We start from the raw sequence: 16,022 nt of genomic DNA on the forward strand, positions 1-16,022 counted from the left end.
AATAAATGAAATATTTGGCAAGCAATGCAATGCGAGCCACGCCAAATACAAACAAATGCGCTATCTAGTATCATTACACCAATTCAAGCGCCAGACGCGCTGGAGACTCAGGACCTTATCATTACAGTAGTGAAAACAGTTAAATATGCATCTATACATCTCAAATTCTAGTACCAACCTACAGTAATGATGATTCAGATTGCGAAGGGAAATGTCGGGGAGCGCTCCGATCCCGCAATGCGCCGCGGATTATCATTGATCCGCTATGAGTAATTCCTCTTTGTCCATGCGTGCACTCTGCTCCCAATTTTTGACCATACTCATCAATTGGACATTGACGATATTCAAAGATGTCGGGAACCAAGATCTGGCTCAGAGCAGAAACCAAACCCGCCGAGGCGCGGTCAGCCCGTGTGTTCTTCCTGATACCTTTTCTTTTCATCTGTTGCGGGGATTGTCCCCGCGGTGCTTTGAAAATGCTAATGAGTCATTGGTGTTTTCCAGTTACTCCCACCACAACCAAAGCTCTTTTGGACGCGGGTTATGATGTTACAGTTGAGAGATCAAGTCAAAGTATTTTCAATGGTATGGTCCAAGCTCCTGACTGAGAATTACACGACACTGACCTGATACTGCTCATAGACGATGAATACGCTGCTGTATGAACCATGAACCGCAATGTTAAAACAAGAAACGACATTAACTTTTGGGTGCCAATCTAGGTCGGTGCCCGTATCGTCGATGAAGGCTCGTGGGTGAAGGATGCCCCCAAAGACGCATATATCCTTGGACTCAAAGAGCTTCCTGAAGATGAATTCCCACTGGAACACGTTCACATTTCCTTCGCCCATTGCTACAAGAAGCAGGCTGGCTGGGAGAAAGTCTTGAGTCGGTGGCCCCGTGGGGGTGGCGTGTTGTTGGACCTAGAGTTTTTGACCGATGAAGTGGGCAGACGAGTCGCTGGTAAGCGAGCTACCCTCGGTTGAAGTTTCAACTTGTGTTGGGTCGCTGACAGTACAACCAGCTTTTGGATACTCTGCGGGATATGCCGGTATGTCTTTCAATGGGTGTATGAATTATACTTGCCAAATGCTGATAAACTACAGGCTCTGCATTGGCAATCAAAACTTGGGCGTGGCAGCTTGCACAGGGCAAAGGCCAACCGTTGCCCAGCGAGAAACCATACCCTAACGAGGCCGCCCTCATTGAATCTGTGAAGAAGGTTCTTGAGGCTGGAAAGCAGAAGGCTGGACGCTCACCCAAGGTGCTCGTCATTGGAGCTGTATGTCCATTTACCCAATCCAAATATTTTTACTGATAAGTCCATAGCTTGGACGATGTGGCCGAGGTGCTGTGCAATTTGCCAAAGACGCTGGTATTCCCGACAGCGATATTCTAAAATGGGATCTTGAGGAGACTAAGAAGGGTAGGACTGCCATAAGATGTTAGGGAATACTCGCTGACTAGTATACTAGGTGGTCCGTTCAAAGAGATTGTCGAAGATGTAGACATCTTCATCAACTGCATCTACTTGTCGGCCGAGATTCCACCTGTTAGTTGAATTACCTCTAACCGTTTAACGTGGTGATACTAACAAAAACAGTTCATCAACCAAGAATCTCTCTCCTCACCCAAGCGTACCCTTGCCGTGGTATGCGATGTCAGCGCTGACACGTAAGTTTTTGTATTAATTTACCATAATGGCCATACTGATGAATCTTTAGAACAAACCCGAATAACCCAGTCCCTATCTACGATATCACCACAACATTCGACAAACCTACCGTGCCAGTGAACGTTCCTGTCGGAAACGCAGAGCTGCCCCTGGATGTCATCAGCATCGACCACCTCCCGTCGCTGCTCCCCCGCGAAAGCTCTGAGATGTTCAGCCAGGCATTGCTGCCCAGTCTGTTGCAGCTGAAGGACAGGACGAATGCGCGCGTGTGGAAGCAGGCGGAGGATCTTTTCCAAGAGCACGTTGCCACTCTTCCGGAAAGTCTAAGGGCTTAATTATACAACATGGATGTTTTGATCCACGGCATTTCGTCGAAAATCAGTTTTAAGATACCAGTCAACGCCTTAACCCGCAATGTCATTGCAACCAAAAGTCATAAATAGTTATAGATAGTGAAGAATTTCGGGCATCACCTCGTGTCTATCCCACCACAGCCAGCCCAGTCGAAAACTGGCCAATCAGACTCATAAACCGTGTAGACCCCGGGTCCTGACGGATCAAGCCCATGTCAAGTGGTGTAGTCTGCAGCCAGACGATAACAACTGCGGAGAAATATGCATGCTCGGGCCAACTGCCGACTCTTGCCGTCACAAGGACTAGGCCTCTAAAACAAAGACAGGGCCCAGAAAGGCCAAAATGTAGTAGAGAAAAAATCCATCATTGTAAGCTACAAACTCGGCCGTGAATATCCGGCAGCCAATCGAATGCTGATGTAGTGCTAAGAAGTAGTAATTGTTAGTGAAGGCGGAAAAACAGCCTCCGCATTGCAGACGCTTGGCGGAGCTCCTTCCTGTGCTGTTGCTGACAGCGTCCCCTCCTTTCGTTCCTAGGCTTCTCTTTTCTGGTCCTGGCCAATTACACGGTCTAAAAGCCTCGTTTCTTTACAGACATTCCTTATGCCTTGACGCGATCAGGCGCCCTGTTTGTGCGTTTCTTCTGCGTGTCGCCCCGTCCTCGTCGACTCTCCGGATTTGTCATCTTTACCCCAGGTTCTCGTTTGTATGTGTGAGATTGTGGGATGCTTCCTTTGTGCAGGATATGGCTAATGGGGTAACCATCAAGATTATAGTCATCTATTATTCCCTCATCCAGTACCGCCATCGAACGCAACATCCTGTTTGACGCATCCAACGGAATCCGCGCACACCACCACCATTGCCACGTTTTGAGTCATCCCCTGCGAGAATCTCTTCCCCGCAGTACCTGGAGATGGCGCGATAATACAGGCATTATACCTACATGAATCTACCTGCCCTCGATGCCTGATAAACCCGCTACAGTCGCCGCATACGCGGCCGGCGCCTCGTTGGCTGCCATTACCTTATTCTATGTATTCGGCCCGAATTTCACGATCGACGGCGACGACTCCAGCAGCAGCGACCGCAAGAAGGCGATTGTCGGTCTGACCAATCCTGCGAATGACTGCTTCATCAACTCTGTTCTGCAGGCTCTCGCAGGGCTGGGCGAATTGCGCGTGTATCTAATCCGCGAACTGCATCGGCGAGAGCTGGATGGTCCCGAGGTTTATAACCAACTGCCTGGTCCGAATGAGACGCCGAGTTGGAAGGGAAATCTTCGGCCCGATAGACAGCGGGAGTTGCAGCAGGGGACGGTAACACTGGCGCTGAAGGAGATGCTGGACCGGCTCAATGAGCGGCCGATCTATAAGAAAACTATCTCTGCTCGGCCGTTCATCGAGGCGCTGGAATATGCTTATCGCACGCGCATCAGCCGCAATCAGCAGGATGCACAGGAGTTCTTGCAGATAGTTGCAGAGCGGCTGTGTGACGAATACCATGCCGGAGTCAAAGCGCGAAAGCGGGCGCAATGCTTAACTCGGAGCCCAGGACCTTCGTCTTCGCAGTCAACGTCAGATGGAGATAAAAGCCAGGAAGGCGATCCCGAACCTCTGGAGATTTCAGTGAAGATTGAGGATGGCTCGGAAGAAGGTCTTCCAGCGATTATCGACACAAAACTCAAAGAAATCGACGATGAGTATGCGTTTCCATTCGAAGGGCAACTCGAGTCGCAGATCGAATGCCAATTTTGCCACTATCAGTATCGTCCCAACAAGACGTCGTTTGTCAATCTGACACTGCAAGTGCCGCAAAAGAGCTCTACCACGTTGAACTCGTGTTTTGATGGGCTTCTCAAAACGGAGTATATTGACGAGTTCCGGTGCGATAAGTGCCGGCTGCAGAATGCATTAGAAGCAAAAATCATCGCCAAATCCAAGGCCAAATCCGAGACTGATGTAGCACGTCTAGATGCCCAGATATCTCGGATCCAGTATGCTCTAGAGACAGATCCAGAGCAGAATCTGGAGGATGTCGACCTCCCAGCTGCCGAGTCCGTCCCTAAACGTCGAATTGCGCGCCATATGCGGATCACGGTGTTTCCGAAAATTGTTGCTATACACTTATCCCGGTCCATCTTTGACCAGAGCAGCTCGACGAAGAACGCAGCGAAGGTTTCATTTCCTGAACGTCTGCCGTTAGGTGGGATTCTCAATCGCAAGTGGTTCAAACTGCTTGGGATCGTTTGTCACAAGGGCAGCCACAACAGTGGCCATTACGAGTCGTTTCGCAGGAGTCATACCTATCCCCCATTTTCAACACCGGATACCTTTCGATCCTACGCGGCCAGCCGGGCCGGCAGCGCAAACACGTCGGCTGTTGGTAGCCCCCGGATTTCTGCCATCAGAAGGGCACAGTTCCCAGAAGGAGCGGAGCCAAGTCCCCTCAGTATCTCCCCAGCAGACTCATCGCTGTCACTCTCAAGTACGAATCACTCATCCTCCTCCCCGACAATGTCCGCATCCACCTCCACCACGCGATCCCCTGCTCAAGCCACCCCTCAACTCTCCCCGCAAGACTCAGCATCGAATCCACGCTTCTCTCTACAAGGCACACGACCACGCAAATCATCCAGCGTACGATCCTCTGCCCGCTCCGTCACAGGGACGCAAACAACAACAACCACCCCGAACGACGATTCCAAAGACCCGTCTCCCCGCAAATCCACATCCTCCGTCCGCCTCAGCCTCAGCAAATCATCCAAACAGAAAAGCCCATCTCACCAGCCAGACAAAGACCGGCCATCCTCAAGCGGCCTAAGTGCGCAGAGGCTCCTGCGCAAGCGCAAGCCTAATGAGCGCTGGTGGCGGATCTCCGACGAGAAGGTCAAGGAATGCAAGACGAGCGATGTCTTGGGCATGCAGAAGGAGGTGTATCTGCTTTTCTACGAGATGGAGCGACAGGCGCCGACGTCAGCATCGGAGTGACAACAGCGCATATTACTAAACTGGCGTTTAGAGTTGTACATTTGTTTATATTTGCTTCCTGCATATACTGCTGTTGTGATAAAAGTACAAATATAGATCTCTTGGACTAGGTTCTTATTCCTCTACATATGTCAATTGGTACTTGGTTTAGCAATTACCTTCTCTTCCATAAATAAATCGGAGTCCTTCCGATAGCATCAGCGTCTATCTGACATACATGTACTACTATATCGCCATTCATACTGAATTGATACCCGAGGTACATCAAGTAATTCGGGAGCGACCCGCGCCGAGAATATTAACGTGCCGCCAAACCATGCTATATACTTGCAATATTCACATCCTAGATGCAGTCTCTAAAATACATATATTCTCGACAGTGAAGATATACGGCCCCATCTTCACCGCTTTGTATACCCTCCTAGTCTTGCAGTGCTGGCGAGAGAGCGGGCAGGGCCGATGATTGCAGTGCTTGTTCCGCCCGAGGTCTCCCGATTCAAAGCGAGGAGTGATTGATACTGATTATTAGTGATTCAGGGCAGGACAGGGATTAGCGCCTTTCGGGATGGGGATAGAATATTGATCATCATAGCATTGATACTGCGTAGTAATTGAAGATTTTGGATCGATAGCTAGATATGCCAGCATAACGTATCCAAACAACGATCGCCATAATCAGACCGGTCCACACAGTCCACTTGTGCTCAATAGTGTGGGTTGATCAAAGGACATCAGGTTTCGCCGTGGATCCTGTACTTCCCTTACGTATGTACAGGTATTCTTGTGTGAGGTACATCAATGGTCACAGACGAAAAGGACGCGGGGCAAGCCGGGTCTGTCCCCCCACCGGTTGGATCATTTATATCATCACTGGCGCACATACATAATAAGCCAGACCCCTCCTTGCCACACGCAATTTACTGCTCTCTCTTGAGCTCGTCTTGGACCAAGGTTATTATCATATCATTAGGTGAGCACCCACGGACCAGCCCGCATTGGATCACGCTGACTTCATCGCTGCTTCAGGCTTCTCTGCTGCTGCTGCTCCACCTTCCGGTGAACTCGGTGAGGCGCTCCTCCAGTCATGTTCTCCTGTTTTTCTATGAGGGGTACACGGCGAGCAACCCCCCGCCTGGCTTGACTTTCGCATTTTTCTGCTCTGATTGACAGCTTCACTTCTGCCCATTGTATCCAAGTATCTCGTGCACATAACTCTACTGACATTCCATTCATCTCTGAGAAGTCTTTGCTCGCTCTTCACTGCTAAATCCGCATCATGGGTGTTATCGACAAGCTGTCCCGCAAGTCTGGCGTCATCGTTGGTGATGACGTCCTGCGACTGTTTGAATATGCCCAGGAGAAAAACTTCGCCATCCCTGCCATTGTACGTATTTTTCGCGCATGGAATCTGGAACCTGGGATACTGGAATACTGACCAGCACTAGAACGTGACCTCGTCCTCCACCGTTGTCGCGTCCTTGGAGGCCGCCCGCGACAAGAACTGCCCCATCATCCTGCAAGTATCCCAGGGTGGTGCCGCCTACTTCGCTGGAAAGGTATGTTTTCTTGAAGAAGGCCAAATACAGATGTGCTGACTGAATAGGGCGTTTCCAACACCAACCAGGAAGCTTCGATTGCTGGTGGTATCGCCGCTGCCCACTACGTCCGCAGCATCGCCCCAACCTACGGCATCCCCGTCGTGCTGCACACTGACCACTGCGCCAAGAAGCTGCTGCCATGGTTGGACGGCCTTCTCGACGCCGACGAAGCCTACTTCAAGCTGCATGGCGAGCCTCTTTTCTCCTCTCACATGATCGATCTCTCCGAGGAGCCCGTCGACTGGAACATTCAGACGACCGCCAAGTACCTCAAGCGCGCCGCGCCCATGAAGCAATGGCTCGAGATGGTATGTGTGCGCCTGCTAATTCTGCTTGGCTTTGTATTTACCAGACTAGGAAATTGGTATCACCGGCGGTGAGGAAGACGGCGTCAACAACGAAGACGTTGACAACAACTCTCTCTACACCCAGCCCGAGGACATCCTGGCCATCTACAACACCCTGTCCCCGATCAGCCCGTACTTCTCGATTGCCGCTGGCTTCGGCAATGTGCACGGCGTGTACAAGCCCGGCAACGTGCGCCTCCACCCGGAGTTGCTCAAGAAGCACCAGCAGTACGTCAAGGAGAAGATTGGGTCCAAGTCCGACAAGCCCGTCTTCTTCGTCTTCCACGGCGGCTCCGGTTCCAGCAAGGAGGAGTTCAAGGAGGCCATCAGCTACGGTGTGGTCAAGGTCAATGTCGACACGGACATGCAGTTCGCCTACCTGTCCGGTGTCCGCGACTACGTTCTCAAGAAGAAGGACTACCTCTTGACCGCGGTCGGCAACCCGGACGGCGCCGACAAGCCCAACAAGAAGTTCTTCGACCCGCGTGTGTGGGTGCGCGAGGGCGAGAAGACCATGAGCCTGCGCGTGCAGGAAGCTCTGGCAGACTTCAACACTGCTGGCCAGTTGTAAGCACGAAGATTAAACCGAAGAGAAGACGTGCCGGCGATACAATATAGGGGAAAAAGGCGATATGCCCGCGACTGTAATGTAGATAAATGGTGCTCAGCTGTTGTAAAGAACCCGTTCACTTTACTTTGAAATATTACTACGACTACTTAGTACTCTTCGCTAGAACCCTAATAATATTCTGGAAGCAGGCCTGAACTTACAGACAGTGGAATTAGACAAATCTAGACTCGGCGATCGGCAGCGACGTCGATCTCTGTTCCAACATCGATATCAATTAATATTCTTAATTGATATATGTATATACGTGCGCAACCAGAGTGTGAATAATGAAATAAAATATAACGATCTCTACCCCATATTCACCGTCAACGTCGAAAAAACAACCAGATATTATAGAATACTATTAAAAAGGAGAATGTCTTAAACGGCCTGTCAGCAGACCGCTGATTGGACCGCCTTGATGCAAAAATAGTAGCGCCTAATACAAGTCAGTAGTAGTAAGTATACAGTTACATTCAGTATTCGCCTATCGCTATGCTGGGTTATTATATTATAATTACTGTTTATTCAGTTATTGTCTTGGGCTCAGGAGAATTGCTAGAGAATAGTATGGCCAGAAAAGTATACTTGTCTACTCCGTCGTTCTACCGAGGGTCGCGTGACGGGCCTCGTGATTGGCCGATGGTTTTGTTGTGTGTACGGTATTCCGTTTCTGTTGCTTATCGGTGCCTGGTGGTTCATGATCGTTCATTATCGTTCATGCCAGCTGCATCCTCAATACTATAACTATACAATTATATAAAATAATACAATATTGATAGTAGTCTATAAAAAGAATAAGAGAATAAGAGAATAATAGAAAAATAGGGAAGCATAAACGAATGAGACAGATCGGCGTGACCCGCACCCCCACCGACCACCTGAGGCCAGAAGCGCCTCCAGACAGCAACAGGTGAAACAAGACCCCAACTTCTTACTTTTTTGTTCCGTCGCCTATAATTCTGTTCTTGTTTTTATTTCTATCCTCGAGGGACATTTTTTAATCGATATTATTAACTTTCCATGGGAGTTCTTTCGCCTCCCTACCCTCGCTTCTCTCCTCGTTTTCACACTCGTTTCTCTCCAGCGTCTAGTCTCTCCACAGCCAGCCAAAAAGTCAACGGCGCGGTCTAGGCCCATTACGTAGCCCGCCAGGAAATTATCGGATTCTGTCTGTGGACGTTGCTTGGTTTTGATATAATCAACTGTCCATGCCTCGCCGGTAAACGCTGGACGTTGTCGCTCGTTCTGTGTCGATTTGTCGAGTTCTCGTGTGCATCAACATGGCCGACTCGGTTTATCCGCCAATCGGCCACATCGTCGCTGCCCGTGACGATAATTCGACGAACCCGACAGACACTTTTCTCTCGCTAATCCAGAGCCCATTCAGATCATCTGTATGTTGTGTGTTTACTTCATCTCAACTCCCACTGACAGGTCTCAGTTCCAAGTCAACGCTTTCTGGGCCTCCCTCGGCACCTCTATTGGCATCAGCGTCGTTCTCGCCCTGCTCTTCTCCCTCTTTAGACCGCACCACAACGTCATCTATGCGCCAAAGATCAAGCATGCAGACCAAAAACATGCCCCGCCTCCCGTCGGAAAGGGCTTATTTGCCTGGGTCCCGCCTGTTATCAAGACCAAGGAGGAAGCCTTTACAGACCGCATCGGCTTGGATGCCGCCGTCTTCTTGCGATGTGCCAGAATGATGCGAAATATGTTCTCGATTATGGCCGTCATTGGATGCGCTGTGCTTATCCCCGTCAACTTGATGCAGAACAACGGCTCTGCTACCACAGACACCTCCGCTTTTACTCGCATGACCCCGCTGCAGATCAAAACCGAGGCGGCATGGAGCCAGGTTGTCTGCGCGTATGCCTTTGACTTTATCGTCATAGCATTCCTGTGGTACAATTATAGAGCCATTCTCAAACTGCGGAGGCGCTATTTTGAAAGCGCTGAATATCAAATGAGTCTGCATGCTAGGACGTTGATGGTTTGTTCTTTGTTTTAACTTCGCTGAAATAATTTACTGACTGCCGCCAGTTAACCGATGTTCCTCAGAACTTGCGCTCCGAGGAAGGATTGATGCGATTGACCGACGGAGTCAACCCGACATCCGCTCTGCCTCGAACCACCATCGGACGCAATGTGAAGGAACTCCCGTCTCTGATCAACAAGCATGAAGAAGCCGTAAGACAGTTGGAGTCTGTTCTTGCCACTTATTTGAAAAATCCTGATCACCTCCCTATCAATCGGCCGACAATGCGACCTGCTCGGAAACACAAGGGAGAACTTGGATCCGGAAAAGTGGACGCCATAGACTATCTGACTGATCGGATCCAGGAGCTCGAGGCCAGAATTAAGGATGTTCGCCAATCAGTCGATAAGCGGAACACCATGCCATATGGGTTCGCGAGTTGGGAAGCCATTGAACACGCCCATGCCGTTGCGTATACCGCACGGAACAAGAAACCACAAGGCACCACCATTCAACTAGCACCGCGTCCGCACGACATTATCTGGGAGAATTTGCCGTTGTCACGGGCCACAAGAAGGTGGCGTCGTATGGTGAATGTATTCTGGGTGCTGCTTTTGACTGTGCTTTGGATCGCGCCTAACGCCATGATTGCTATCTTTTTATCTGATCTGTCTAACCTTGGTCTTGTCTGGAAGGGATTCCAAACCTCTTTGGAACAACATCCCAAGGTTTGGGCTGCGGTTCAGGGTATCGCATCGCCTGCTTTGACCTCGCTGATTTACCTCATCTTGCCCATCATCTTCCGCCGTCTCATGCGTCGTGCAGGCGACAAAACCAAGACTTCACGAGAGCGCCATGTCATTCATTATCTATATTTTTTCTTCGTCTTCAACAACTTGGTTGTCTTTTCCTTATTTTCTGCTGCCTGGGCCTACGTATCTGCCGTCATTAACGCTAAGAACAACAACGAAAGTGCATGGGACGCCGTGAAGGAAGGGAATTTCTGGTATAAAGCAATGAGTGCTCTTTGCCAGGTTTCTCCTTTCTGGGTCACGTGGCTGTTGCAGCGTAATCTCGGCGCTACACTAGATCTTGTGCAGCTTTTTACTGTTGTGTGGAAATGGTGGATGAAGACTTTCATGGCGGCGACTCCTCGCCAAAACATCGAGTGGACTGCTCCCCTGCCGTTTGACTATGCAAGCTATTACAACTACTTCCTCTTCTATGCCACTGTGGCACTTTCTTTTGCTACGCTGCAGCCAATCATCCTTCCTGTCGCGGCGCTCTACTTTTGTTTGGACTGCGGATTGAAGAAGTACCTGCTCATGTATGTGTTCGTCACGAAAACCGAGTCTGGTGGTCGTTTCTGGCCTATTGTTTTCAATCGCATGATTTTTGCAACGATCTTGGCAGATTTCGTTGTCGCTTTGGTTGTCAAGTCTCAGGGTACTTTGAATATGGTTTATGCCCTTGTTCCTTTGCCATTCATTATGCTCGGTTTCAAATGGTACTGTGCCAGGACATTCGACGCCGATATGATCTATTATAACCATGGAACGCTCAGCGATGCTGAAGCACTCGGTCCCGGACCTGGCAAGGGCATCAAGCGGGCTGGTGATCGGTTGAATGCCCGCTTCGGCCATCCAGCTCTATACAAACCTCTGCTCACGCCCATGGTCCACGCACGAGCTGCAGAACTTCTAAAGTCGATCTACCGTGGTCGCCTAGGCAATTTCGACACAACTGCTGGATACTCAGATATCGCCATGCAGTCCATGTCCACCTCTGTCCCCGGCAAGACCGAACCCCAGCCCAACGCGCCATTCGAAATCGTCAACGAGAACCAACTCGACTTCTCGTACTTCAAAAACCGTGCTGATTTCCGTGATGAATTCGGCGGTGGAATCTACGGCCGTCCTGAAGACCTCATTTCTGAGCGTTCACAGACCCCACGCACATTCTTCGGCGACTCTCCCGACTCCTCTCGTGCTTCTTCTCCTTCTTCCCTGATCCCACGGAAGCTCGAGGGGAGTTACGAACCCATCGCCATAGCCCATCACACCAACAGATCAACAGACTCTCTCCCCGAGCACCCTGCCTTCCGTCCCCCAGCATCCCGCTCCAGCAGCGCCGGCATGATGCCCACTGATGGTTCTGCTCTATACCGCAATGACTCGAACGAGAGCGAGTCCCGCTTACTCCACTACCCGCAGCCCATGGCTGCCCCTGGAGCCGGCACCGGGGAACTCCACACTCTCGACCGTTGGCGAACAGCTGGCTATGGCCCTCTCTCTCAGGAGGATGCGAACAACAATAATCCGACATCATACGATTACTACCGTGGACGACGATAAATATGAAAAAATATTCCCATTTAGCGAATTGAATTTAGTTAGTGATGTTTTATGTGGAGGGTACTGTATTTTAGGTGTTGTTTCTTTTTCATGGACATATCAAGCCCGTTATTCTTCCTGGTTTGCATCTTTATTGGAGAATTTATGTATAGCTATCCACTGAATGTACTGGTGTACAATGATACGACGATATTAGAAATTTCAATCAGATGGACACATAGCTGTCTTGTATCTACTCAGTCTTCTGCTACGAGCAATTTCTTCTTAGATCTATACTGAGAGCCTGGTATAATTAGGGTTAGGGGAGATTTGAAGATAAGAGTGCATGTAGATGTCTCAAGAACGCTGAATTGACTGACATGATACGAAGAGGGCTTGCTTCACACGTGACCGAGTGCCTCAGGCAAATTTATAAGCCGACAAAATACTAAGATTTTCCGCATCTAATATTCGAAATGCTATCTTCATACATGTCAAAAAATCAATGTGTCAGATTTGATTGCCAAGATGCTAAATTCCTACTAACCAGATAAGGTCTCCTGATTTGTGCTAGTTCTATAATTATACGCGCTATCCTGGGAATACGATGTGAATACGATGTGATGATAGTGCTGCTGCGGTCAGACCCCTTTTTTCCGCCGTTAACATTTGATGTGCTTTTGTTTTTACACGATGAGATCGTCGAGTTCGCATCGGCTGGTACATATGTATAATAGTGGTGCATGTTCAAAGCTTCTGTCCTCTTTCTTTGCTTGACGAACAGCTGTCTCAGTGGAGGCAACGGCTAAAATGGGTGCATGCTCTCTCACAAACATCAACACACTCATTCTTATATCCCTTCTCATCGTGACCACAACGTCAACCCCCGTTTCTCCCTCTCCACAGAATGCCGCTGGGCCTCTCGGCAGCCCAGCCGGATCATCACCAGGCACCATCCCCTCTGGAAATAATGGTGGTGGTGATGACTCGTCGAGCGGGAGCGGGAGCGGGAGTGGCCCAACTCAATTCGGCTCCAATATACGAGCTGTGAATACTGTCATGGCTGTGCTGTGCAGCCTCCTGACTACTAGTACATACGCGGTGCTGATCGGTCCTGGCTCACGGCTGCTCAGCACAAGCAAACTCCCCATGGCCGCCATCGAGACCAACATCGGGAACCTCCTATCCGCAACCTGGCCGGACAAAAGCACCTCTACCAGCACTAGACCTAGCGGGGAGTATTGCCAGCCTTCATCTTCATCTTCATCTTCATCTTCTGATGCTATCCGGCTTCTATACGCTGGTAGCATGGATCAAGACCAAGACCATGATTATCGCGTTGGACGAGGAGTCGAGCAATGCGCCGCTGGACCCGTGGAACGATTCCCCACGCCGCCGCTGTGGCTGACGACAGGCTCCTCGCTAACTCGAAGCATTGTCCAGCTCGCGGTCTGGGAGTGGATCAGCATCTGGATGATCCTGGCCATGCTGGTATCGACGCTGGCCTTCAACGGGTTCCTAACCAACGACTTAACACAGGATAGCTATCCGCGGCTGGTCATTGTGCTCCTATACTCGATCGCATTTGCCCTGCATGCTTGGTATGTATGGAAGTCATGCCGAAACTTTTTCACTGTCGTCACCGCCGGCGCGAGTTGGAGTTTGCTACACAAAGCCTCCTTCGTGTCGGTGTCTCTGCCGCAGTTGGAGCGTCGGGTCATGCAAAATGCAGACTCGCCGGCTTTCAAGCAGGTTGGCAAGCCCGCGTCGAGCTCGACGTATCCGGTCGCCCCGACGCTTCTCCAGCAAGACGTAGGCGGGGAGATAGTCGCTACGAAGGAGGAAAAGATCACGGATGTGCAGAAAAGTGAGGCTAGCACTGTAGCGGATTGGCAGAAGCGGGATATTAATAGCTGTGTTGAGTCTGGGAGATTGGCGCTGGACAATATTGTCGCCAATGTGATGACCATGTTGGGCATCACGATCACGACGGGGTTCGCGGTGTGGACGAGCAGAGCGGATTCAACCTCGGAGAGCTCGCAGTTGGGTTCCCTTGCTCTCCTCGCTTCTCTGACCCTGGGGACCGGCGCCATGTTCACCAGTACCATCCATCTCAGCGTCATGAATTCGGCCTTCCGGAACGTGTTGTTTCTGAAAGAACTCATGATCAACGGCGAATCATCGTCGCATGTTTCCAAACGCGCATTGAAGAAGAGGATACTAGGGTTTATCCACGGCTCCATTAGACATGTACCGGTTGGCATGGGCGAGTTGATGAAGCTGTCGACTGTTGGGACAATGATTCTTTTTGGTCCAGCCTATACATTGCTTCCTACGGCTGCAGATCATGAACGTCAATCTACTGGTGTTGAATATGAGTTTCATGCCAGTGTAAGGGGAAAGCAGGTTATATTTACGACTAGCAAAACGGACCGCCACGCAGAAGCTGATGATTACCCTGTGGAGGCAATTAATGTTTTTTTTAACGACCATAATGCCTCGTCTGTGTCTATGTGCGACGCCAAGAACCCCATATCCGTGAAGTCAGAAGGCCCTATTTCGACGGACGTGTGATTTTGTTATGACTAAGTTGATGATATTCCGTTTATTAGTTTTTAAGAAACAGCACACCCATACTCAATCCATGCTCAGGCCTCTCCCTGCGATATGAATGGTACTGGAAAGGGGGAAGCTCCTGCCTTTCCTCCCCCTTCTCCTGGTCCTTATAGCGAGTGACAACCGTAGAATCATCGCTCCAGGAGATATTCTCCGCCCGTACACCACACTGCTCGAGCTCTCTTCGTACCAACACCGTTAAACAGAACGTAGTAGCATCAGCATCACCAATCTCACGACCAAGAGCCCCTTCTAATTCCCGCCTATCGGCATCAGTCATAACATACCGCAGCGAGTGGTCCTGTGAAAACTCCTCTCGCCGCGCATCCGTAAAAACTTCTTTGATATGCGACTCCATGGCCTCGTCCCAATGGAAACAATTATACCTATCGCCGCACCCAGGCGAGACATAAGCCACAACCCGCTCGCTCTGAGCACCAAGCTCTTCCATCATCCTGATCGAGTTCGCTACTACACCCCGCACCAACGGTTTCCAGCCCGCATGCGCGATGCTGATTACATTTTGCTCCGGGTCATAGAGGAATATAGAAGGGCAGTCAGCGCCCTGGATGCCGAGGACGAATTGTTTCGATTTTGTCACGATACCATCGTATGTTACTGGTTCACAGTCCTCCGTGCTGGTAACAGGCATTAAAGCGCCCGTCAGAGGGTTCTCAATCCACCTGAAGCTTTCGGATTCGGCGATTATCGCCTGTCCAGAGTGCGGCCAGGGGCCATTCGGCAGCGTTACTCTGGACGGGTTAAATCCGATGGTTGCGGATAGTTGGGCGAGATTAGATTGAAATGTTTTCTGTGTTTGCTGCTCGCTGCTGCTGGGTTCTGAGGATGGACGCCGGAAGGAGAAATGGTGGTTGTTGGGAGATGTACCTTTGCCGGTGTATGCAGCTCCAATGTGGCTGTCAAATTTGGGCAGCGCGGTATAGGCGGGTGTTTCGCGCGTGGAAACGCATATGTTCATTGTCAATTGATTCATCAGACGCCCGTCGTGTGGTAGTCTGTTGGGTTGGAGAAATGGAACGGTGTGATGAGTAAGTTTATGCCCCGTTAGGCTCCTCAAGGGGCATACATGTATGTATTAAAGAGATGAATGAAGGGTTGAAGGTTGTCGAGGCTATATACAATTTTTTGGAAATGTGAACAGATCAATACATCAATTGATCCTTGGAGGTCAATAAATTCATGTATGTGGAGAACCCGAAACCATCCATGATGGATAAACGATCAGCTTGCCCCACCACGAACTAAACGACCTCGTATACATACGAGTAGTGTTAAACCAAGCCAAACAGGCTGGAATGTGCGATATTTACTGGGGGCCAAGATTCCACACTACGAGCTATCTCCAGATGTCGTAGGTACATATATTTTATAGTAATTTAATTGCTTTTGTGTACATTGAAAGGTAGTAGTATGTGTACCAGTTGACATGTATCTATGAAAGCCCTATACATCGATATAGTTGATATCCCCTTTAATATTTGTTTCAATATACAATTTTCTG

General features: G+C 49.9%; 5 protein-coding genes across 5 annotated transcripts; 4 read left to right on the forward strand and 1 right to left on the reverse strand.

Annotated features, from left to right (window-relative positions):
* Nucleotides 1-295: 295 nt before the first annotated feature.
* Nucleotides 296-5,018, forward strand: BGW36DRAFT_417853 (uncharacterized protein; the record flags this gene model as incomplete). The annotated part of the gene is made up of 13 exons (XM_046219397.1): nt 296-411; nt 505-585; nt 643-659; nt 723-963; nt 1,025-1,051; nt 1,107-1,282; nt 1,330-1,426; nt 1,476-1,552; nt 1,604-1,674; nt 1,725-1,996; nt 2,170-2,208; nt 3,016-4,766; nt 4,860-5,018. The coding sequence occupies exons 1-13, from the start codon at nt 351-353 to the stop codon at nt 5,016-5,018; spliced, it is 3,069 nt and encodes a 1,022-aa protein (XP_046070083.1). The 5' UTR covers nt 296-350.
* Nucleotides 5,019-6,294: 1,276 nt separating this feature from the next.
* BGW36DRAFT_428841 (fructose-bisphosphate aldolase, class II) lies at nt 6,295-7,534 on the forward strand (the record flags this gene model as incomplete). The annotated part of the gene is made up of 4 exons (XM_046220609.1): nt 6,295-6,402; nt 6,464-6,574; nt 6,622-6,924; nt 6,974-7,534. The coding sequence occupies 4 exons, from the start codon at nt 6,295-6,297 to the stop codon at nt 7,532-7,534; spliced, it is 1,083 nt and encodes a 360-aa protein (XP_046070084.1).
* An 887-nt stretch (nt 7,535-8,421) lies between these two features.
* BGW36DRAFT_381787 (putative DUF221 domain protein) lies at nt 8,422-12,253 on the forward strand. Its single transcript, XM_046216462.1, has 3 exons — nt 8,422-8,970; nt 9,018-9,566; nt 9,617-12,253. Exons 1-3 carry the CDS (start codon nt 8,857-8,859, stop codon nt 11,903-11,905), a joined length of 2,952 nt encoding a protein of 983 aa, XP_046070085.1. The 5' UTR covers nt 8,422-8,856; the 3' UTR covers nt 11,906-12,253.
* Nucleotides 12,254-12,694: 441 nt separating this feature from the next.
* Nucleotides 12,695-14,458, forward strand: BGW36DRAFT_299950 (uncharacterized protein; the record flags this gene model as incomplete). Its single annotated transcript, XM_046211579.1, has 1 exon — nt 12,695-14,458. The coding sequence occupies one exon, from the start codon at nt 12,695-12,697 to the stop codon at nt 14,456-14,458; it is 1,764 nt and encodes a 587-aa protein (XP_046070086.1).
* A 34-nt stretch (nt 14,459-14,492) lies between these two features.
* Nucleotides 14,493-15,479, reverse strand: BGW36DRAFT_360667 (multi-copper polyphenol oxidoreductase laccase-domain-containing protein; the record flags this gene model as incomplete). The annotated part of the gene is made up of 1 exon (XM_046214199.1): nt 14,493-15,479. One exon carries the CDS (start codon nt 15,477-15,479, stop codon nt 14,493-14,495), a length of 987 nt encoding a protein of 328 aa, XP_046070087.1.
* Nucleotides 15,480-16,022: the final 543 nt, after the last annotated feature.

The sequence above is a fragment of the Talaromyces proteolyticus genome, assembly GCF_021365285.1.
Source record: "Talaromyces proteolyticus strain PMI_201 chromosome Unknown BGW36scaffold_8, whole genome shotgun sequence".
Taxonomy (NCBI): Eukaryota; Fungi; Ascomycota; class Eurotiomycetes; order Eurotiales; family Trichocomaceae; genus Talaromyces; species Talaromyces proteolyticus.